Source organism: Dioscorea cayenensis, chromosome 15 (genome assembly GCF_009730915.1).
Source record: "Dioscorea cayenensis subsp. rotundata cultivar TDr96_F1 chromosome 15, TDr96_F1_v2_PseudoChromosome.rev07_lg8_w22 25.fasta, whole genome shotgun sequence".
NCBI lineage: Eukaryota > Viridiplantae > Streptophyta > Magnoliopsida > Dioscoreales > Dioscoreaceae > Dioscorea > Dioscorea cayenensis.
The window spans coordinates 6,664,596-6,687,857 of record NC_052485.1 but is presented as its reverse complement, the minus strand read 5'-3'; the positions used below and the strand labels follow the sequence as shown (position 1 = coordinate 6,687,857).

The 23,262-nt window shown below is 37.9% G+C and overlaps 1 protein-coding gene across 1 annotated transcript; it reads right to left on the bottom strand.

Annotated features, from left to right (window-relative positions):
- Positions 1-14,219: 14,219 nt before the first annotated feature.
- Positions 14,220-18,415, bottom strand: LOC120277029 (UPF0481 protein At3g47200-like). The gene is made up of 2 exons (XM_039283774.1): positions 18,339-18,415; positions 14,220-15,896 (listed from the first exon to the last, which is right to left on the bottom strand). The coding sequence occupies exon 2, from the start codon at positions 15,836-15,838 to the stop codon at positions 14,351-14,353; it is 1,488 nt and encodes a 495-aa protein (XP_039139708.1). The 5' UTR covers positions 15,839-15,896; positions 18,339-18,415; the 3' UTR covers positions 14,220-14,350.
- Between the last annotated feature and the right edge of the window lie 4,847 nt (positions 18,416-23,262).

The window sequence follows — 23,262 nt, the reverse complement described above, 5'->3', positions numbered from 1 at the left end:
AACTCAAATGTAAAGGTTTCCAACTTGAGAAATGAAAGATAATCATGTAAATCTCAAAAGTTCACATGATTCCACCTGTCAAAGCATTAAATCAATTATTTTCATCTAGACAAATGATTAATACACAAAGTGGAGAAATAAAAAAAAATATACACAGCTGAAATTTTATATGTGGTTCCTTCTAGGGAAATGCACAAGCTTGAGGAGTCTATTGTTGCGGTTCGGCGCTGTATCCAGTTTTCAAGCCTCCCTCGTGAGGAGCCGGATCCCGACAGGCACGACGAGTTTCCCGGATAGTTGTCCTCCTGATTTGCTGCTGTGTGTTGGAGGAGTCCCTCTTTCCTCCTCCCTGTGTTTCAGTGCACTGTCTCGTCTCTTAGTTTTTGTTTCCCCTGTTGTGTGCTTTTGTTTCCACTTCTAGTGGAGTTGTTTGTCTGTTTTGTTTCTTTGTACTGTTTCTCTCTCTTTTTAATGCAATTGTGGTTTATCCACTTTATAAAAAAAGAAGAAATTTTATATGTAACAAAAAGGGTTTGAGATGCTATTGTTGGTGGATTATTTACTTGGGTAGCTTCCACTCTAACTCACTCTCAAAAACCAAATCAACCTTTCTTGGAATACTTTAGAAATAGCATTGGCCAATTATAATTGCTCAAAACACTAAATTGAAACCCAACTTATAAGCATTTAAGACGATCACTTACAATAAGCATGAATCTAGTGAGAAGATCTAATAGCAATAGCTTCCCCAAGACAAAGTAACTAATAGGTGCTAGGGAAAAACATAATGTCATTGAAAGGAAGAAACACAAACATATATGTATATATATACACATATAGGTATAGGTATAGGTATCTAAGGTTTAACAAAAGATTAAGAGCAACTAAACTTGGCAAGCTAAGATGAAAAAATTATACGTCTACGAGGCTTACAATCAAGACCAAAACAGCTATTGTACTTAAACTAAGTAAAAATTCAAGCAACCCGAGCCAAGAGGTATAAAAGAGCAATATAAAGGAATTTATATGGATAACAACTAGTTTTAAGGCATGGCTAGCAACCAAAATTCATAGGGGCATTTCAACAAACTTCTCATGTGTATGATCAAAAGAGTAAGTGATTCCACCACTTGACAATCAACCCATGCTAAGCAATAATACAATCATGCTACAGTGAAAAGAAACCAAATCACGGCGGCGAGGGATAAAAGGAATAAAAAATAAAGGTTGACCAATTGACTTTGAGTGGGGCCCACAATATCTTTTTTGTCAAAAGAAACTATGAGATATTTGTGTTTTTTTTCTGAAATTGTATTTGCTTATATATTTTGAATACATACTATTTAAGTTTTAGTGGATTATTTATTGGGTTATTAACCTCATAAAATTTTGTTAGAAGATTTTCATATTAGCAATAACAAGAGTAGCTAGCTAACTAGTGGATTAAGATTAGTTTATGTGTCATTTTAAAGATTTTCTTAATTGTTTTTATGCTTTGATTTCTTTTGATTAATGTTGGAGTATTGAGAGTGTTGTAGTTCTTATTTGCAATTTTGATGAGTGGATTTTTATTTGTTTGTTTGTTGAAGCATATCAAGATTATTTGTATGAAATGATAAAAGTGGATAAACCACAAATTTATTAAAGGAAAACAGCAGTACAAAAGAAAAGCAGGGTACAATAGGAAAGTCAACTCTCACCAGGGGTGAGGAAGGAAGAAGAAGAAGAAGAAAACAAACAGGAAAAAAGAGGAACTAAGGAGACAGGAGGTGTCAACAGACATCTCAGGCCTGCTTAGACAAACAACAGGAACACCTACTCCAGAGCAGCACCAGTGTCATGATCGCCAGCAGAGGTAGATTCTCTAGCGCTAAGGAAGTTGAGTGAGTGCTTGATTTTCTGTGAAGCTTCATTTAGATGATGCTGGTACCTATCGGCAGCTGTGGGGAACCAAGAGATAAGCATGTTAGCAGTCTTAAAAATAATATTATAATGCGGTAAAGCATTCGAATGAAAAATACGAGAATTTCTTTCAGTCCAGATATTCCAAAGGATAGCTCTGGAAATAAGATCGCAGAGTATTCGGTGCTGAGGAGTAAGGGATGATATCCATGTGGTCCAGAGTACAGGGATCGAATGTGGAGTAGAGTTAAAGTCCAAAGCCTGGGAGAAAAAAGCCCAAATGCGTTTAGAGAAAACAAAACTAAGGAAAAGGTGGTTTAGGTTTTCAGAAGCGTTGTGACAGAGGACGCAAGTATCAGAAATGTTAAGATTGATGCACCCTTTTTTGAACAGGTTTGTAAGGGTGAGAATTTTGTCCTCTCCCATAAGCCAACAGAAGAGGGGGATTTTTCTGGGGCAACGAAGCTTCAAAAAAAGAGGGTAAAGCGGACTTTGCGAGCCTCCATCAATAAGAAATTTGTAGAAAGATTTGACAGTAAAATTACCACCTTTCTCAAGGGCCCAAAGGGTAATATCATCCTGATTATGGGAACATACAGGGATAATGTCCAAGAGTGAGGATAGCATATCAGGAGAATTCCCGGAAAAAAGGATCTCCGGGTTGTTTAAATGTTGGGCAAATTGCCTGATAAAAATCCAAGGTAAAGTGCAAAGGGAGAAGAGGTTTGGCCAGATGTCTTTGAGAAGGAGTCCGACGTGCCAGCGGTTAAACCAAAGAGAGGTTTGAGAGCCATTTCTGATGGATTTGTTAATACAGGAGCGGAAGACAGGTAAGATGGTGGTCAATCCAGCCCAAAAGAACGATTTGTGTCTTGGTGGAGTATGATGCAAAAAACCAGCTGGAGAGTTGGAGAAATAGTTGGTGTGAATAATTTTGGCTAGATAGCTGTTCGGGTGACAAGAAAATTTCCACCACCATTTCCCGAGAAGGGCTTTGTTGAAATCCTGAAGATTGAGAATTCCCCATCCTCCCATGTTGCGAGGTCTAGTGATCCTGTTCCAGGCAATAAGTCTGATTCCTTTGGGGCCTAAATCAGGACCTTTCCATAGGAAGTCTCTTCGAATTTTATCAATTTCTTTAATTACCCAGATAGGAAGCTTGAAGACCGACATCCAGTAGACTGGGACAGTGGAAAGGACAGAGTTAATGAGGGTAAGTCATCCTCCAAGAGATAAGTACTTTGCTTTCCACGGTGTGAGTCTAGATCGAACCATGCTAGTAAGCTTTGTCCAGTCAGACCGCCCGGGTCTTTGACCAGAGAGAGGAATCCCTAAGTAGGTGATAGGGAGCCAATTCCTGGAGCAATTAAGAATTCTAGCAGAGGATAAATGTGGTTAAAGCCAAAGTTAGGTTAGTATAAACAGCTTTTCAAGAAATTTATGGTCAGACCAGATGAACCCTCGAAGAGGTAGAGTATAAGCTTAATAATGAGAAGATCATCTTGTCCTCCAGCAGAGAAAATTAAAAGGTCATCCGCATAATGGAGATGACAGATGTTAAATGACTGGTTCAGGGGGACACCCACTAAGACTCTGGAGTTGAGCGCGTGAAAAAACATGGCGCTCAGGACATCTGCAGCAAGGTCAAAGAGCAAAGGGGATAAGGGATCACCTTGTCTTAGGCCCCTTTTGCATATCAGATAACCCGAGGTACATCCATTAATAATGAATTGGGATTTGGCGGTACTAAGGATAGCACTAATCCAGAGGAGCCATCTGGAGCCAAATCCTCTAGCAGCAAGAACATCAAGGAGAAAATCCCAGTCAAGAGAATCGAAGGCTTTTGCAAAGTCAACTTTGAAGACATAACCTAGAGTTTTCCGTTTCTGTAGGTTGAAGATAATTTCTTGAGCACCTACAATATTGTCTGCAATACATCTTCCTTTAATGAAGCCGGATTGGGAGTCGTCCACAAGGGCGCTGATGACAGTGCTAAGCCGGTTAGCAAGGATTTTAGATAAGATTTTGCAAGTGGAATTAATTAGACTGATAGGTCTAAAATCCGTGACTTCACCAGGGGATTTTTTTCTTAGCAATAAGGGCAATATTGATCCAGTTGATACGCTCAAGATTTAAAGATCCCTCATAGAAGTCTCCGCAGAGTTTGACTAAGGAATCTTGAAGGAGAGTCCAGTGTTTCTGAAAAAAGAGGATAGGAAAGCCATCAGGTCCTGGGGCTTTATCAGGATTAAGGTCAAAGACGGCTTGCTTTATTTCATCAAGGGTGAAAGGAATTTCCAGATGGGAGAGATCAACTCTTTCCTTATAGTCAAAGAGAAAATTCCAGTCAATAAGAAATCTGTTAGTGATAGGGGTACCAATGATGGAGCGAAAATGATCAGTGAAGATTTTACCAAATTGATTAAAATCATCAATCCACCGATCATTGTGAAATATTCGAGCAATGTGATTGTGGTTTTTTCTGCCATTAGCAATCTGATGAAAGAATTTGGTGTTGGTGTCCCCTTCTCTAAGCCAAGTTATTCTGGAACGCTGTTTCCAGTAAATTTCCTCTTGATTAAGTATAGAAGAGAGCTCATTGCGGATTTGTGAAAAACGAGTGGATTCTTCCTCTGTGAGTGGTCTGTTTTCACTAGTAAGATCGAAGGAATTAAGTTTGGAGAGTAGTCGATCTTTAAGGATTTTGGTAGCTCCAAAAGTGTTTTTTGACCATGGACGAAGTTTAGATTTGAGATAAGCAAGTTTCTTGGATAAGATAAATGCTCCACATCCAATAGGATTAATTTCCGTCCACCAGTCGTTTATAAAAGAGATAATCTGGGGATCAGAGTACCAGAATTTCTCAAATTTGAAAGGTCGGGAATGAGGTAAGTGGTCGCCAAAATCCAGGCAAATGGGGGAGTGATCCGAACCAAATCTGGGGAGGACGTATTCCGAGGTTCTGGGGAAAGAAGTGGTCCAACAGTGAGAATAAAGAAAATGATCGAGTCTAGCACAAATGGAGTTAGATTGACCATTGGTCCAGGTGTATCTTCTCCCACTAATGGGTGGATCAATAAGGTCAAGTTCACCAAGGAGATTTTAGGAGGTAGAAATGTCACTTGGGTTAAAGATCCCATTATTTTTATCTTCAGGGGAAAACACAGTATTGAAATCACCACAAATTACCCATGGAGTGGAAATAAGGTTTCTAATATTTCGAAGTTCGTTCCAGAAATCAGGTCTGATGTAGCGAGAGTTTGGACCATAAACACTAGTACAAGCCCACGAGAGATTATTAAGTTGACTAGTGAAAATAAAGGAGATGGAAAAGGATCCTTTATGTAATAAAATACCAGAGACTTTAAAGCTATCCCAGGCAATGATAATACCTCCCGCAGAGCCTTGTGCCGGGAGATAATCAAAAGAGTCAAAAGATTTGCCTCCAATTAAACGCCAGAGGGAGATATGAATTTCCTGAAGTTTAGATTCTTGAAGACAAACAATATCCGCTTTAGAATTTAAAATAATGTCCTTAACTAGATGGCATTTAGAAGGTTTACCAAGACCTCTAACGTTCCAGCAAAAAATTTTCATGGGAAACAATTATGTTCTAGTTCTAGACCTTGGAGATTGTCCAGGTGACTGGAGAGTCATGGAAGCTCTTTCAGTTTCAAGAGAACGAATTTTGTTTAGGCATTTAGATTTATGAGAAGGCGATCCTAGGAATTTAATGCCACAAGAATTACTATAATTAAGGAGTTGTGCATCAGTCCAAGAAGAAAATACATAATTAACAGGGTTTGGTGTACCTTCTCTTGGGTCTTCAGGAATTTTTTTCTTGGAGGATCTCGGGGGGATAGGTACGAATCCTGCTTCTTCATTCCAGTGCCCGGAAGGTTTCTTTGGTCTGTCACTCCTTCTGATTTGCTTAGGATCGGTAGGAGGAATTTTAGGTAAGGAAGTGTTGGAGGTGATGACTGCAGTAGAGGAGACAGGTATGACATCGGTCGTATGAGCATCAACCTGTTCGATTGTGTTAGGGGTTTGTTCAGTGAGGAGGAGACATTCCTCCTCAAGGAAAGAAACATCTTCTGCCAAATCATTATCAGAGAGTTCCTCGTCTTCACCCCAATCGAGGAGGTCTTCGTCAGAGTGGTCTTCAAGTGGAGGATCTGTGGTAGTGGAGTCTAGAGCATAGAATTTATCAAAGTTTATGCTTGGGACCAGAGTCCATCCCCCTTGAACAAAAATCCATTTATAATCCTCAGGGATGGGAATTGATGGTGGGAGAGGTTTGAGGTGAGTTAGTAGGTTCCCCTGATCAAGAAGTACAGATGGATCTTTGTCTGGAAAAACAGTGGAATTCTTGACTGTTGCAGAAGCATCATCACTAGATAATAAAATAGTGGAGTCAGATTGTTTATTATCTAGAGGGATTGATTTAAGATCAGTTGGGGGATCAGCGATGTGTGAATCTTGAGGCAGCCCAAGCATTAGAGAAGTAGGGCTTGTGGGCTTGACTCTGGGCCCAGAGTCAATCAATAGTTCGGGTGATTTATTTGGGATCTGATCACCATAAGATGAAAGCTCAACTCGAGGCAAAGTAGAAGCAAGTGCTTTGCTGGAATCTTGAGAGGATCGATCCCGAGGCAAGTGAGACGATTGCAAGGATCTAAAAGTGATTGGAAAATTCTCATCCCGAGGCAAATCGACGGTCTGCGAAGGAGGGACAAACACGTTGCCACTGCATGGCAATAGTTTGTCTCCTCTCTCGGGAAACACCCGAGAGATCACCGGGATCTCAACGTGACCAGCAAGCTGTCGGTTGGCGGTATGAGAAGATTCGCCACCCTGAGACCCACTGGCAGAATCTCTCGGCGGTTGGCCAAGACCGGAGCTGTGCTCTACGGTCTCGCCAACAATGGGATCATCGAGAAATGGCTGAAGAGGCTCTTTGCCCTTGGTTTGTTTGGGAACATAAACCAGGTTGCGGGGAGCTGGAGTAGTGGTAGTAGAAGCCGGGCCATTAACGATCCTAGATCGAAGGGTATGGACGCCATCATCTTCCAGTTTGACGATGAAGCTCCTCACGCCGACGTCAACAGTGATCTTGATCGGGAAAAGAATGGAAGGTTTGAGTCTAACAAGGGTTCTGAGGTATTCAAGCATGATATGTTCCTTCTTTTGGACGTAGATTAGGTCGCCGATGGGTCGAAGAACCTCGACAATTGAATCCCAATTCCAACAGTGAAGTGGGAGGTTGGTTATGCGAATCCAATTATAGTTTTCGGCGGCGATCGCATGCGATCCGAATTCTGCAGTCCAATGGGATAGGTTGATGCAGCAGCGGCCGATCGGAGAGGACAAAGTCATTGGGCTTCTCTTCACGACCGTAGCTGTGTCTCTCGCTGTATCCATCGTGAGGACGAAGTCATTGTTGAAAGGTGTGATATGTTCGCATGAATTAGGACCCAAACATTGTGAGATGGAAGAGTGAAGAGAACGGACACTTGCGTTGCTGGAGATAACCCTGATTATCACCATTTTTTTGAGATCATCTTTGGATTTGAGAATGGCTTCAGTTATAGGAAGCGAGACACGAAGAGAGGCGGGAGAAGAGCGGACAGGGACTCGGAGAAGAGGTTTTAGTTCCACAGGATTATTTGGCGAGAAGTGTTTCGATCTGACCCTGGGTTTCTTTGGGTCCGATCTAGGTGGGGGTGTGCGAAGCGGACAACAGGATGCAAGATGACCCGAACCGGCACAACGCTTGCAGGTGAAAAGGTGCCTGCATTCCTCGGTCTTATGCCCAGATCTGAGGCATTTTTTGCAGAGAGTACCAGAATCCGGAGAACGGCGACGCTTTAAGGGGGCAGACAAGGTAGGGGGTTCAGGGAGTGGGGGGGAGCGAGCAACGTCGGCATAAGAGGTCCCCTCTCACACCGGCGAAGCTTTCGAAACCAAAGATCTTGATGAAGTCTGAAGATGAGTAGGAGGAGGTCTTGAGAATGACGGAAAGGGACGTTGGTTTCTGTAGTGTCTTCCGCGAAGACCTCCATGAGAGCTACCCTGAAACTGCCTGGAGCCGCCGGAGCCATCCTTGAGGTTGGTAGGTTCATCGCGAGAGCTACCAAGAAACCTCATCCCGGCTGAGAGTACTGTTCAAAACGTCCGGTCAAAACATCGCGAGAACCTTAGCCCGAAGATTGTATGAAATTTGGAGGTTGTTATATTTTTATTACTTTCCATGTAAGCTTATTTAAAATGTTTTTAGGCCTTATGCTTATGTGGACATGCAGCCATTTGTCATATGTTTGCTTCTTTGATCATGGTTTGGGCATCATGGTTGTGAAAATTAAACTAGGATATATATATATATATATATATATCAAACAAAAAGCGAAAGAGGAAAAGCAATTTACTCAAGCCGCAATAATCACATGATAGAAGTAATTACATTACATAGGGTAACTAACAAAAATATATTTATGATGGAAAAGCTAAAAATGTAACTACCACAAGGCATATCACGAATACAGAAGATTACAACTTTATCCAAATGATCATAACATTTTGACAATCACAAAACAAAAGGAGAGAAGTGATGCTTGAACGCCCAATCCATGTCATCCCATAAGTTTCATGGTTCGACACTTATGTAATCAAGATTCTTAGCACTGTGAAGTCCAAGTGGGAGGTTTCTCAAGTTCCAACAATTTCTCAACAAAATTACTGCAATGGAAGGAAAAGAAAGTTCTCCCTCATAGATGGATTCTAAATTTGGCAAATCATCAAGATCCAATGTCTTGAGGCTTTGGAAAGGAGTGCCCTCTTCAATCATTGTATGATGATCACCAGCTATAATACACCTCAGTTTACGACATTTGCTTATCAAGAGAATCTGAAGAGATGGTAGCTGAGCAACCCAACACAAGCTAGTCAAGTTGTCGCATTCAAAGATTTCCAAATAAGCGAGCTTGGGGAGAAAATAACTTGGTTCTAAATCTTCCCAAATGACATCCCTTAGCTTAGGGAGAAAAGCTAAATATAAGATTTTTAGTTGAGAAAGGCACTAAGAAATTTTATCCTCTGTTGCCATGACTAACTCCTTCAATCCGTCAATTGAGAAGATATTGAGTTCTTGAAGGTTTTCCTTGCTGTTGTTTCCAAGTAGGGATCAGGATATGCTGATTGAAGTTAAATATTCATCATAGACTGTCAATTTTACTCTTTGCTTAGGAACATATGAGAGTTTTCCCGATGCAGAAAGGCATCTTATGTTGAACCCCACTCCTTTCAAATTGCTTAAGCTTAGCAAGTCATCAAGATATGCTCATGCAACTGTAACACATTTCAGTTGGTTGATAGTGAGTCAATGATTTCAAATAAAAACAATATAAAACATATATATATATATATATATATCAATTGCTCAAATAAAATTTCCAATTTTTACATATTTGGCAAAATACTAGTTTTAAGCCATCAAAACATAAAACTCCTCATCAAATAAAATTTTCCAAAGAATATAATCTTTGTGAGAGGCTGCCCTCCTAAGAGAGACAGTTGGGCTTCGCCCTTTCACCACAATCCAAAATAACTAGTAATGTAAAACCGTTTCCAAATCAATGGTCTAAAAGCACTCTCCGACTTAGCGGCTGTCGCAACTTCATTGAGAGACATCAAGGTCTTCATAACCATGACATTGGCCCACTGAGAATCCGTGTGGTGACCCTGGACTTCTCACATAAATGAACCCTATTAATGGCTCTACGCACTTCTCGACGAGAGGTAAACTCAGGGTTGACCACGCTGCCTCCCATCAAGTCGGACCGTAGAACCCCCACTCAGTGTCGGACTAAAGTCCGTAATCACCATAAAAAACCCCGTAAAAGCTCAATAGTACAATACATGCATAATACCCGCAAAGTCCAGATCCAGGACACCATCCCTATACCATGAATGAAAACTGATTCCAAAAGCATTGACAGTAAAAGCCATTTAATATGCATACATGGTTTCACAAATCATCTCAAAGTCAAGGTATACATAACCATTAAAAATAAATACCTGAAATGAATAATTAAATCATAAATACAGGTATTTTCCATAGTTGAAACTACATATAATCATACCAAAGAAGATGTATTAATACGATTGCTATGACACAACAAATTGCAAATAAATATAAGTATCCTTTAACAATATAAATTATTAAACATAATAAAATGAAACAATTAAACAATTATATCAAAATGGCTAAAATAGTAACCATTGAGTAATTATTTCAAAATTGTAGCCAGTACCAACTCACCTGGTCTCCATTGGGTTTCTCGCTAGACCTAGAACTTCCTCTCAAGCTTGAACCCCACCTAACAAGGGGACAGAATAAAATAATAAATAAAACATACTACTGACCGAAATGAATTCAAAAGAAAATACAAGAAATAATATCTGACTCTCTAATTGGGCCCATTTACTCCAACTGGTTCAAACCCGACCTTGCATAATCAAATTGGCCTCCAACTTGTACTTAGACCCAAGGTTGTGAGACCCGGCCAAGCCTAGGGGTCAAGGGCCGATGGGTTCAACCGGGTTGAACAGGAGTCAATTATAAAATATTAAAAAAAAAATATTATAATAATTAATAATAATTTGAACAAGAGTCAATTATAAAATATTAAAAAAAATATATTATAATAATTAATAATAATGTAATCTACATTTTAATAATTAAAGCACAATTAATTAAATATAATATTTAAAACTTTAATTTATATATTTTTTAAAATATATGAAATCCAATTAAATTTAATGTTTAATATTTTAATTTTATATAATATCATTAATTTTAAAAAAAATAAAAAATATATAAAAAACCTAATAATTCTCTCAGGACTCTCATCCTTTCTCGGGACTTAAAAAAAAAATTCACGTGCTCCCCTCTTTCTTTCTCTCTCTCTCTCTCTCTCTCTCCAGCTGCTCTCTCACTTCCTATCCCCACCGCCATTTTCTTTTGTTTTTTTTCCCTTTTGCCACTGCTCACTTCCTCTCTAGCATTCTCACTCCATCGGTCCTCACTTTTCTTTTTAACCCGTTTGATCAGCCCGGGTAAAACGGTTTCCAGGCAAACCGGCAGGGTCATTCGATTTTTGGCCGAGTTATATGAAGGCCAAGTCAAATGGTGTAATCGGATCGGCTTCATGGACAATTTTTGGTTTTTCCTGTCGAACCAGCAGGGCTGGTCCGAGTTTGACAACCTTGCTTATACCAACTCAATTTGGGCTAAACCCTCATGAACCAACCTGAACCAACCTCAATTTTATTGAACCAAGTTCAATTGAATCAACCAGCATTGAACCCAAAATTAAAATCCTGAATAAGAGTGATTCAAACTAACCAACACTAACTGAACCCTCTTGGTCCAATTAGACTTAAACAACCTGAATCCAACTCAACTTAATCCCACATTGAGTCCAAATCAAATCAATCCTCAATTGGTTGCACTAAACCAATTATTTAACCTCATTCAAACCCAAATGAACCCAACCTACTTCAACTTGGTTAGCCAAACCCAACTCCCATCCAATTTAATGAACTAGGCTAAACCAAATCAAGCTCACTTCATTTGATTTGATCAAGCCCAACTCAACCAATTTGGCTAAGCTCAACCACTTAATTTCCAACCATTATCATCACCATCTTCATCATCAACTTAATTAATCAAAACAAACCCTAATCAAGGTTGCTACAGTAATCCAGAGTAAAACTGAGAATTCCTCCCCCATTTCAAGCAAAATCCATCTTATATACAAGGGTTTTTCCAAAACAATAATTATCTCACAACAACACTTCTTCAAATTTCATCATCTTCTTCTTCAACAAACCACCTACACATACATACACACATCCATGAAGAATACGACACCAAGAAGATTCTTACCAAGTCATGAAATCTCTAGTGAACTACCTCCAGTGATCTCCAAATCCACTTCCTTAAGCCTCCCATTTTATTTTCTTTTTTTTTTTCCTAGTTTGGAAGACCATCAATGGAGAAGAAAGACTTCAGCTAAACCAATCAACCCTTCTTTTCTCTTTACTTTAATTTCTGCCGAAATTCTTTCAATCCCTGGTAATAAAAATGGCTTACAAAAGGTCCCTGAAAAGTCACCAATGGTCCTTGCACCATAAAATAGTATTTTCAAAAGATCCCTACCAACTTATCTCTCAGTTCTTGGTCTCTAGAAACACTTCATGTCAAATCTTTTTAATTACTTGTGAACCCAAAATCTTCTATAAACTCTTACATATAAATCCTTGTGTTTTCCATTTGGGCTCCTCCATAGAACTGCTCTACAGAACAGGCTCACTACAACTATGATAATACCCTGAATATAATTTTCATCATGAATCCAAAGATTCAGGGTATTACAATGAGCCAGTTGACAAAACTGAATTTTGGGTCGTAGAGGAAGAACCGAAAGAGAAACTTGACTATAATGAATTAGAAAACATGTTGGAGGAGCAACCAAGAGGTAGAAACAATCAACTAAACTATCTAAAGGTTAAGTTTCTAACTCTTTTTTAACTATTAATTGTATTTAATATTAATTCTTCATATTCATATGCATATTCATAAGTAATAATTCATGAAATGAAATTTTAGGTGATGATGAAGAAGATGATATGATGATCACCAGGATAGTGACCATGAAATAGTCGGTTTTCAACGAATGGCTAGCAATAATTTGGATGAAGAAGATTGGCTACCATCCCCACCTCCACCCCCTGCAAGAAATTAGATGAAGATGCTGTCATGTGTTTTATTTGCTAAACCTTTTATTTTCATGTATACATGTTGTTCTGACCTTTTTAAATTTTCTTTCATGGTGTTACAAGTCTTGTGACCATGTTAAATTTTCTTTTCATGTTGTTGTGACTTTGTTAAATTTTCTTTCATGTTGTTGAGGCCATGTTAAATTTTCATTCATATTATGACCTTGTTAAATTTTCTTTCCTTGTAATATTGTTAGATTTTTGTACTATTATTTAGATGTTCTTCTTTAACATTGTGTTTACTATTTGATATTATGTGATGAATAAGGTGTAATTCTTGTCAATAGTTTGAATTGGACTTGGAATATATGTGAGTTTGGAATTTTGGATAATTGATATCTAGATTAATATTCATATATATATATATATATATATATTATAATATAATTATTACCTCATCCGGTCCAACAGATTGACCCATGACCCAATTGCTTGACCGGTTCACTTCCATGTCCGGTTCTAAAAACATTGGCCTCATCTAATTAATTTGTATTTTTCACTACATTATAAGATTTTCTGCTAGCCATTATTTCTTTCCTTACTCTTCCAACAAGAGATTATATTTGTATGCAGGTTTAATTGCAATTTTTTTTTACCATATATATATATATATATATATATATATATATATATATATATATATATATATATATATATATATATATATATAATTTCAATATTTATTTTGTTTGTATATTTTTAAAATAATCATTACCCATTTCATATTCTCAATGTTTATTTTTTTATTTTTATTTTGTAAATATTAATTATTTTTTATTTTTGACGAATAGGCGACAAGCATCTTCCATTTTCAAAATGACAGATAGATAAAAAAAAATGCATCAATTACAGTAGCTTACTGACCTTCTAGAAAAATCTCAATACCTTGCAACCCTGGAGGAGTGAAACCACTGTTTCTCTTACGTGGGACCCACACTCGGGCCCATAAACAATATTGCTAAATAGTGCACATTGCATGGACAATACTGTTAGGGGAAGGATTCGAATCCTTGCCCTCACCCTTGAATATTTGTGTCATACGATTGGGCTATCCAATGGTTGACAATATTTTTTGTTATTAACAATCACTTTATATATATATATTATATAGAAATATATGTTAGAAATTTAAATATATTGTGGATTGTTACAATATATCATGGCAATACTATGCTTTCAATATGCTCAACAATTAATAAATGCAAGCTTTCCTAGTAAGTAAAGCGATAAATATACTTATCTTTTCAACCAAAAATTTCTATCCTCCTAATAACATTTGTTTTTTGGAATGTATCTATCTAATCCACAATTGTATATAACACTAGTGAACTTTATATCCACAATTCTACAAAACTAAATTAGGTGTACCTAAACCACAAAACTAAAGGTTTTGATGATCATTAGCATTCAATTTTTTACCATAGTGACTACATCAATAACTACAACATAAGAATTGAGTGGAAAACAACTGTAATGAATTACTATAAAAGAACAACTAGAACACCTTTTTATTTGGAAAAAAACACACACTCAAACAAATGTAATACATACCAATAAAAATAATACCCAAAACAAAAATAAAAATAAAACCAATCCATATAACGTCTAATCATGTTTGGTGAAAATAAGAAAGAACATTAAAAGATGACTGCTCTAAGGTGAGCAAGAGAAACACCACAGCAGTTATCAATGATATAATCGCCCAAGGATTGCTGAAATAGTCCCGCATCAATTTAGCCCGCCATCGGTTCCTTTTCTTCTTATGAAAGCTATTTACAGCATCACAAAATTCATGAAGATATTCCCCTTGTAAAACATAATAAATCTGGTAGCTCAACTTGTTGAAAAGCTCTGCAGCAGCTTCATCAGTGCTGAGTCTATTGGAAAGAATTCCTTTCAAATGGAGCAAGTGCGCATCATTCGGAGTATCAATGATGCAATCCATGAAAATAGCATACAAGGAGACCTGGTTCTCAACGCCAGGGTAGCATTGCTCAAATGCTATCATATTTCTGAATAAAGTATCAGTGTGATCATGCAGACTGAGCTCTGGGATTTCCATAGTGCCATTGTTGTATGATATGTCCAAGAAGTTCCTTGCATTCTCCTTCTTGACAAACTTGACTCCTGCCTGCCGGAGCTCAGTAGCATTTGGGATCCATTTAGGTGCCTTTATGGCTCGTTTGATGCTAAGTGGACTGTTAATCTTGGAAGGAACAAGAGTTGAATGAAATAGGTGAAGCAAGTGATGAACTTTAGTGGCTTCTAGTAATTCAAGGGAGTCTTGAGATTTGGGATCGGATGGATGTATATCACTAAAGAGCTTAAACACAAGGTCAACCAAATTGGGACGTTCATCACTTGGAGCAATGAACAGATCAAAGAGTGTGGTTAAGACAAAGAAGGGGATCTGATTCTCAAGTTTTAACAAATCAAACCGCAGAATGTTCCATGTCCAAAGCATGCCTAGTGGTGGCAATTGAAACTCCTCTTCTTCTGTGTGGAGTGGTGACAGCATCTCTCTGGCTTCACCAACTTCATCCTCTTTATCATCCTTTTTGTTTGCAGGTGTCTTTTCCCCAAATAATAAAATTAGCTGCAGTATGAAACAACCATCAAGCAGCATGACTTGAGCTAAGCTGTGATCATCAGTTAAGTTATCCAATTCATGGGAATAGCAGCTCCTGATTTCATCACCCAATTTCTTCATTGCTATCAAACATTTCTCTAGCAACTCAGTGGCATTGCCCCTGATCCGGTTCCTGAAGAGCAAATGACGCAAGCATAACCACTTTTGGTTTTCCAAGGTGATCACATAGTTGTTACTTGTAGGCAAGCGTTTGTGGTAATAAGGACCAATGGAGATGAGGAGAGGACGATAGGCATCTTCATTGCGTAGACAGATGCTATCCTGGATCTTGAATATGGTGCATGGCTTCTTGCCTGGTCTTCTTCCACGTTGCTTGTTCACTGAGCTTCTAAATTCCTTGATCCACGCAACATCACAATCACGATCAATGTCTATCGGGTGCTTGTCGGGCAACCCCCTATCCCCACCACTCATGTCATTGGGCTTCAATGGTGTCATCTCATCCATATCAACTTGGTGCTTGTTGGCCAACCTTCCACCTCTGCCACTTTTTTATTTGGGTTAACTGCCAAAAGTGTTAACATGAAATAGTAAAATTATCTTGTAAATAAATAAAATATAGGAAATAAAATTGAATTTAATCAAACAAAATTTAGTATTTCAATTGTGAAAAAAATTATTCAAGAAAAATTTCATTTTACTTTTGATAATGAATATTTTGTTTTAAAAAAATTCATTATAAAAACAAAATCAAATAATTAAGCCAATGACTATATCAACATTTATAGGATGAGGATACATTTGTATTGAGGATGATAACTTCATGTTTGTGTATATTTTTAACACGTGTTTATCCACATTTTATTAAAAAAATAATAAATAAATAAAAACAAAAAATAAAAAAATAAAAAACTTGTATGAAATAAAGCCAACTCCAACATTGAGAATGCCATATTGAACCTCTTTTATATTAGTGAAGGTTGCATTATTCCCTTTCAATTTGTTTTACTCTCAAAGTATCTTTCTGTGGCTATTAAGAAACACATAATTTTTCAGGAAAAGGCAGAAAGGAGTCATATCGTCATCTTTTCATACTCGTACTATGGAGAAAAACTATAGACGCTTATTGTAGAAGTAGGCACGGGCCGATTAACCGGCTCGGCGGGCCTGACCCGCTGGGTTGCACTTCACCAGCCCACCAACCCAGACCCGATCTGGCTGGGTGTAGAACCCGCATGGCCGGGTTGGCCCGTCGAACCCGGCAGGTCCGGGTCATAAAAAGCCGGGCCCGAAACCTGCTCGGCTTCCATGTTGATCTGGTGGATCGGCTGGCCCGACTGGTCAACCCGGCTGGTTGGGCCAGGCGGGCGGGGCCAAGTTGGCCCACCCAATAAAAAAATTAAAAAATTTATTAAATTTAGAAAACAAAATAGGAAAAACTTCAAAAAAATTCAAAAAACGGATTGACCCGGCGGGCCAACCTGCCGGGTCACGGGTTGGGCCAAGCCCAACCCGTCACTGGCCCGTCTCTATGACGGGCCGGTTACGGGTTGTTGGACCGGCGGGCCTGGTTGCCGGACGGCCCGTGCCCACCTCTAGCTGTAACTGATCAAAACAAATAAATAAGTCCCTGCATAAATTGGTTAGATGACTGGTTATTACAATGATCTTTATATAATCATTTATTATCATCTATATCTTTGAGTCAACATACTCATCAAATATGTGTTTTTGATAATTTTTTTTTACATAGTTAATACATCATTGTATCCCGCGTCTCAAATCAAATCTAATTTTCATCAGTGTTAATTATAAATGAAAAATATTTAATTATCTTGATTAGATTCAATCTAAAAAAAAATTAAAATATTTATATCTACTAATGCCAGCCTAACAAACAAAACATTTAAACAACAATCAAAATTCAAACTTATATTATGCTACACGTGTGGACTAACAAGCCGGTTAACTTGGAAAAATTTTACCTATATATAGTTTCACCCCTAGTTAAAAAATACATACCTAAATGATTTTTTGATTTTATAATAGGCAACAAACCCCCTCCACTTAAAGATTTGTTAAGGGACAGCATGTATGGAAATGCATTAATTTCAGTGGTTTATCGACCCCCTAGGAATTTATTAACTCAGCTAGATAATACATAGGTAATGAAAATCCGTCATGTGCATGCCTAAAAGATTTGTAGAAATCATATCGAACTAATAAGTCCCCAACAATACAACTCCAGAGAGAAAGAATACAATATTTTTCACAGTGGAACAAACAATACTTAAGCCAGAAACAGTGGATAAACAGTACTATTATAGTCTACGTGTGAAGGATTTGACCCTACACTTGCTCTTTCATTGCCTCTGTGACTAACCATTGCTCGCTAGGCAGTGGTTGTTTTCTAAATGGTATGGAAAGAAGGGTTTCTAAAAACATGAGTAAAATGTTAAAACAACATTAGTATTCCTTAAAAACATAAAATAAAATAAAATAGTATAATTAAACTGTTTTTGTAAAAGTCGGTGAACTATTTTTAAAATAAAAAATAATTAGTCAATAAATGCTGGTGTAAAATTCTATTTACAATTAAAATTTTGATGAATTGGTGCCAAAAAGAACAAATTAAAAAAAACAATAACATAAATTAATAAAATAACTGAGATAAGTTTGAACAAGCATAAATAAGCTCAGACTTTTTATTCTAGTTGAAAATATAAATATTTAAGTCAATCTTACTTTACAGTTGAATATAAGTTATTTTTTAATTTTAAAATATGTTATCAAAAAGGTTAATAACATAATACACATATAAATCTGCTTTGATAATTAAAGCACATGAATCCCACGAACATAATTTTTAAAAATTCTCTAAAATAAAAATTAAAAGTAATGAAGTTGAATTTGAACGAGCCAACCTAATTGCCATTGGATAGTATTTTAAATATTTTTGAAAGAATATAATATTGAAAAATATATATAAAAAATTAATTGAACTCACATGAAATAGAGAAGCCTCGACAGGTTGAGGGCTATAAAAAGTGGTAAGCAAATCAGGTTGGAAGTTGTTACATTAATCCATGCCGAGTTGTCTTATTTAATCAGTTGGGTTGGGTGACTATCAAGAAATGCACAACTTAATATGCTTTGGGTGGCCATTAAGGGATGTATGCTTCAACTGAAAGAGAGCACGAATTGCTCCTTTGTGCTTTGGAGAAGACTTCATCATATATATTATGCCTCATCTTTGGTATTCTTCAAGTTTAGTATGGTACCATTCTCTCATTCTTTGCTATAATAGTACAATATTATAATTCTATATAAATTTAAATGGATCCTTTTGTCCATTTAATTTCCTTAAAATTTTATTATTATTTTTATAGTTTTAAAAGGTTAAAGATGAGACAATCTCATCTAATTGTCAATTGATTTCCCATTGTCATGCATTGAGAAAGCATAGACACATACATATATATAAATTATGAACAGACCTTGATCACATCAAATAGGATTTATATATGAATTTTAAGTAGAGAAAAATAACCACCAATTACTCTATTGTAGGCATGCATGCCATGCATTTAATAATTTATTTTTAAATTATTGATCAAATAAAATTTTCTCAAATAAATTTTAATCAAAATCCGAGGTGATGCTTGACCTTCAACAAAGAGGGAGGTCCATTAAACACGAGCTCAAATGAATGATCAGTCTATTTAAAAATTAGCAATGGTTTTTATTTATTATTATTATTATTATTATTATTATTATTATTTTGTAAAATTAGAATCCTAATAATGCTGGAGCGTAAGGAAGGTCATGCGACACCCTTGGCATCAGTGTACCCAAGAAACCCTTCTTACCATCGTGTATAAAATCCATGAGCATTTGAAAGCCGTGTTGTATATTTTATTTGTGTTTTTAATAATAAAAAAAAAATTTAAATGAATAAACCACTACTATTAAAACGAAAGATTAGCACAACAGGCTCAACCTAAGATAGGTAGAGAACAAAAAACCAAGACACAACGGATAACAAAACCACTAGGTGTGGTCACAAGAGAACAACAGAGGAAGAGGAACAAATGACAAAAAGAGGAAAAGTGACATCTACAAAGACCGCAGGAGGTTCCTAACCCGTGCTTGGATCCTGTAACTCCCTAGATGCCGGCATCCCCAAAGACTCCTCAGCACGAGGTCCCAGAAACTCCAAACTACGTCGGATGCTAGTCATGGAATCTTTGAGCTTCGCATGAGAACTGTCTGAAACTAAAGAGAACCAGAATAGAAGCATTTGATCAATTTTCATAATGACATCATGAACAAGCAACACATTGGCATTAAAAATACAATCATTTCTAGCAAGCCAAATATTCTACACAAGTGCTTTTACCACTAAATCACACATATCCCTTAATGGAGGTTGCACAGACGACCTCCAAGAACCCTAGAGATTGAGCATCGAATTAGGCAGGTCAGGGATCCTCAACAATATAGAGAAATAGTCCCAGATTGGACGAACAAAAGAACAGTGGATGAATAGATGATCCATTGTCTCAACCCCACAGTGACAAAGCACACATGTTGCCATGGGTAGTTTATTACACTGATGCTTCTCAAGATTATCCAGCGAAAGAACCTTATTCTTTCACACCAGCCAATTAAAAACGTGAATCTTCCTAGGGCAACAGCTACACCAAAAGAATCTCGCCATAGAATAAACCCCATTCCACGTGAGCTTCCAGCAAGTAAAATGTAGCCCTACACTAATCTCATGTTGAATGCAATCCCGCAAAGTCGGCAAACAACTGAGCACACCTTTCCAAAAGAAAGAAATACGGCCCGAATGCCTAGGAAACAAGTTTCAACGTGACAAGTTATAATTGAAATGTATCACCTTAGATCCCCACCAACTTATGCTTATCATGAACTTCCACTATCACTTCCCAAGCAACTCCTGATTGAAGGAAAGCAGGTCCAAAATCCCCCACCCCCCTTGGTCATGTGGTGGGCAAAGGTTTTTCCGGCAAACAAGTCTACAAGTTGGCTGATCAATGTTTGGGCCAGCCCACAAAAAAATCCCTTCTTAACCGATCAATCTTTTTAATCACTCAACAAGTAGCGGATAAATAGACATCCAGTAAGTTGGTAATGCAGATAAAACTGAATTTACCAGGGTAAGGTGACCGCTTAAAGATAAGAACCTCCCTTTTCAAGCCGAGAGTCTATTCCTCACCTTCAGAATAACTCCTTCGCAATCTTGTTGACTGGGCCGTCTGACCGAGATCAGGATACCCAAATAAGTGACAGCAGGTGATCAATTTTACAATTTAGGGTCTCAGCAGTATCCACCTCCAGGTGCACACCCAAGTTACTTGTGTAGAGACAAGTCTTTGAAAAGTTAGTTGCAAGTCCCGACATTTCTTCAAAAAGGAATAAAATTAATTTCACAATTCGAAGATCCTCCAGCCCGCCTGTAGTCATGATCAAGAGGTCATCGGCATAGTTAAGGTTACAACGACTACCAAAATCTCCAATAGGCACGCCAACCAAAATCTTGGATCTCAGAGCATGTGTAAACATCGCACTTAATACATCCTTGACCAGCACGAGCAGCAGATAAGACGGCGGATCTCCTTGTCGAAGCCCACATTTATATCGGATGTAACCATTTGGCGAACCATTGATCAGAATATTGGCCTTCAAAGAAAACAAAATACACTTGATCCAGCCGATCCAAGGAGCTCCAACCCAGTCTCATCGCCAAAGCTTCGAAAGAATTTTTAGAGTGGAGTTAATAAGACTAATTGTTCTGAAGTCCCCTGGCTCCTCCAGGCCTCAATCTTCAGGATGAGAGCAATGTTTTCCCAGTTAATTCTTTCTAAATTGGCGCTACCATCATAAAAATCTTGACAAAGCTTAAATATGTCCAATTTGATGGTGTCCCAAAACTGTTTAAAAAATTGAATCGGGAACCCATCTAGTCCCGGGGCTTTGTCCCCACCAAGCTCAAAGACAGCGGCCTTGACCTTCTCCAACGTGAACGGCCGTTCTAACATTAGCAAATCTACGGGCTCTTTGGAGGTCCACTTTAAATCTAAAGATCCACCGATTCCCAAAATGTTTCGAAATCGTTAAAAAAAAAATTCTTTCCAATCTCACGAGAGTTCATGAGATCAATACCCTCTGACGTAAACAAGGAATGAAATTCCTATTCTTACGTCCATTAGCAACCACATGGGAAAATTGTGTTTTCATCTCCTTCCTTCAGCTATTGCAAACGAGCTCTTTGTTTCCAGTAGATCTCCTCTTATTTGCGAATAACACCCAACTGCTTAAGAAACATCTGTTCATGTTGCGACTCTTGTAAAGAAAGCCGTCTTGTTTCTTTAAGAATGTTAAATCTTTCAACCTCTTGCAGCAAATTTAACGTTCTAAACTTGATAGAGCCAAAGCTAAATTTAGCCCAGTGACGGAGGTGCTCCCTAACAACTGCCAATTTTTTGGGCAAAATAAAAGCCGCACAACCCACCGGAGAACAATCGCCCCTCCCCACCATGATCAAGTCTCACCTAGGTCGGGTCTGCTTGCCCATTAGTCTAGGTAAATCTTCTACCTATAATGGGTGGTTCTAGCAAGTCCAAGTTCTGTAGAAAGGTATTAGCGGTCAAATTGGGAGCCCCCGTCAATTTATCTTCCAAGGAAAAAATATCATTGAAGTCCCCACAATTGACCCAAGGTGTTTGCGAGGTCACATTGATAGATCGCAGTTCGTCCCAAAAATCTTGTTTTAACCTCCTAGCAGTAGGCCTATACACAGAATTACAGCGACAACTAAAGTTATCTTTCTTAGAAAGGAAGTTCACCGTCAAACTAAACGCCCCCATCTTCTCAACATGTCTCATTAGGAGAACACTGTTCCAACCAATGATAATACCACCCGCTGACCCATTAACCTGAACAAAGGTGAATTTGTCCAAGCGAGCAGTCGAAATCATTTCCAATTTTGATTCTTGCAAACAACAAACTTCAGCAAAGTACAAATTTAAAAAATTCTTAACAAGAAACCGCTTAGCTGGTCTCCCTAATCCCCTAACATTCCAATTAACAATATTGATCAAGACACTTAGCTATCGCAGACCTCGGAAGAGATACCCGCTAGTCCCTTGACAGGGGTAGTACGTGACTTCTCAAGCATACGAATATGTGCAACACAGTCATGAGCAGATTCAAAAAAACTAATGCCACATGCATTACAATAGCTAGTAATTTGAGCATCAAACCAATCAACAATTAGAAAGGGTTGGAGGGCATACCTTCCAAGGTGTCTCCTAGAGTGACTTTCTTTTTGGCCGATTTAGGTGGCTCAGCAATAAACCACGCATCCTTATTGAATCTTGAAGAAGGTTTTTTAGGCCTTTCACTTCTCCTGGTTCCCTGTGAATGCTCAACAGTAACAGCCTCTGTTCTACCATGTAAATTTGGTAAGAGAACCCTAAGGTTTCGTTCAAATTCTGAAGTAGAATCATCCTAATTTGAAGCAATTTCCAGAGAAGTAACACCCCCAGAAAGAATTTTTGTACCTCCTGAAACCTTAGAATCCAAAGCCACATTATCAATCCCTAGAACTGTATCTGCCACAATCGGGACTATGGCTCAAAAGCTAGACAAGAATTTCCATTTGAAGCCAACAAGTGGTGTCATAACAGGTGGTTCAAGGTAAACACTCAAATTTCACATTGGTAAATTTGACACCATCTCATTCAGCTGATCATTTGAATAAGCTTCTATCCTTTGAAGCCCAACACCACTTTGTCGTGGCCCATCAACCACCTAAGGTCTACAATCAGGATTTGGAGTTAATTTTGGTCCATCTCCCGGCCCTGGATTCGACCCAACCATCCCCAAAGAATTCTTCAAAGAGC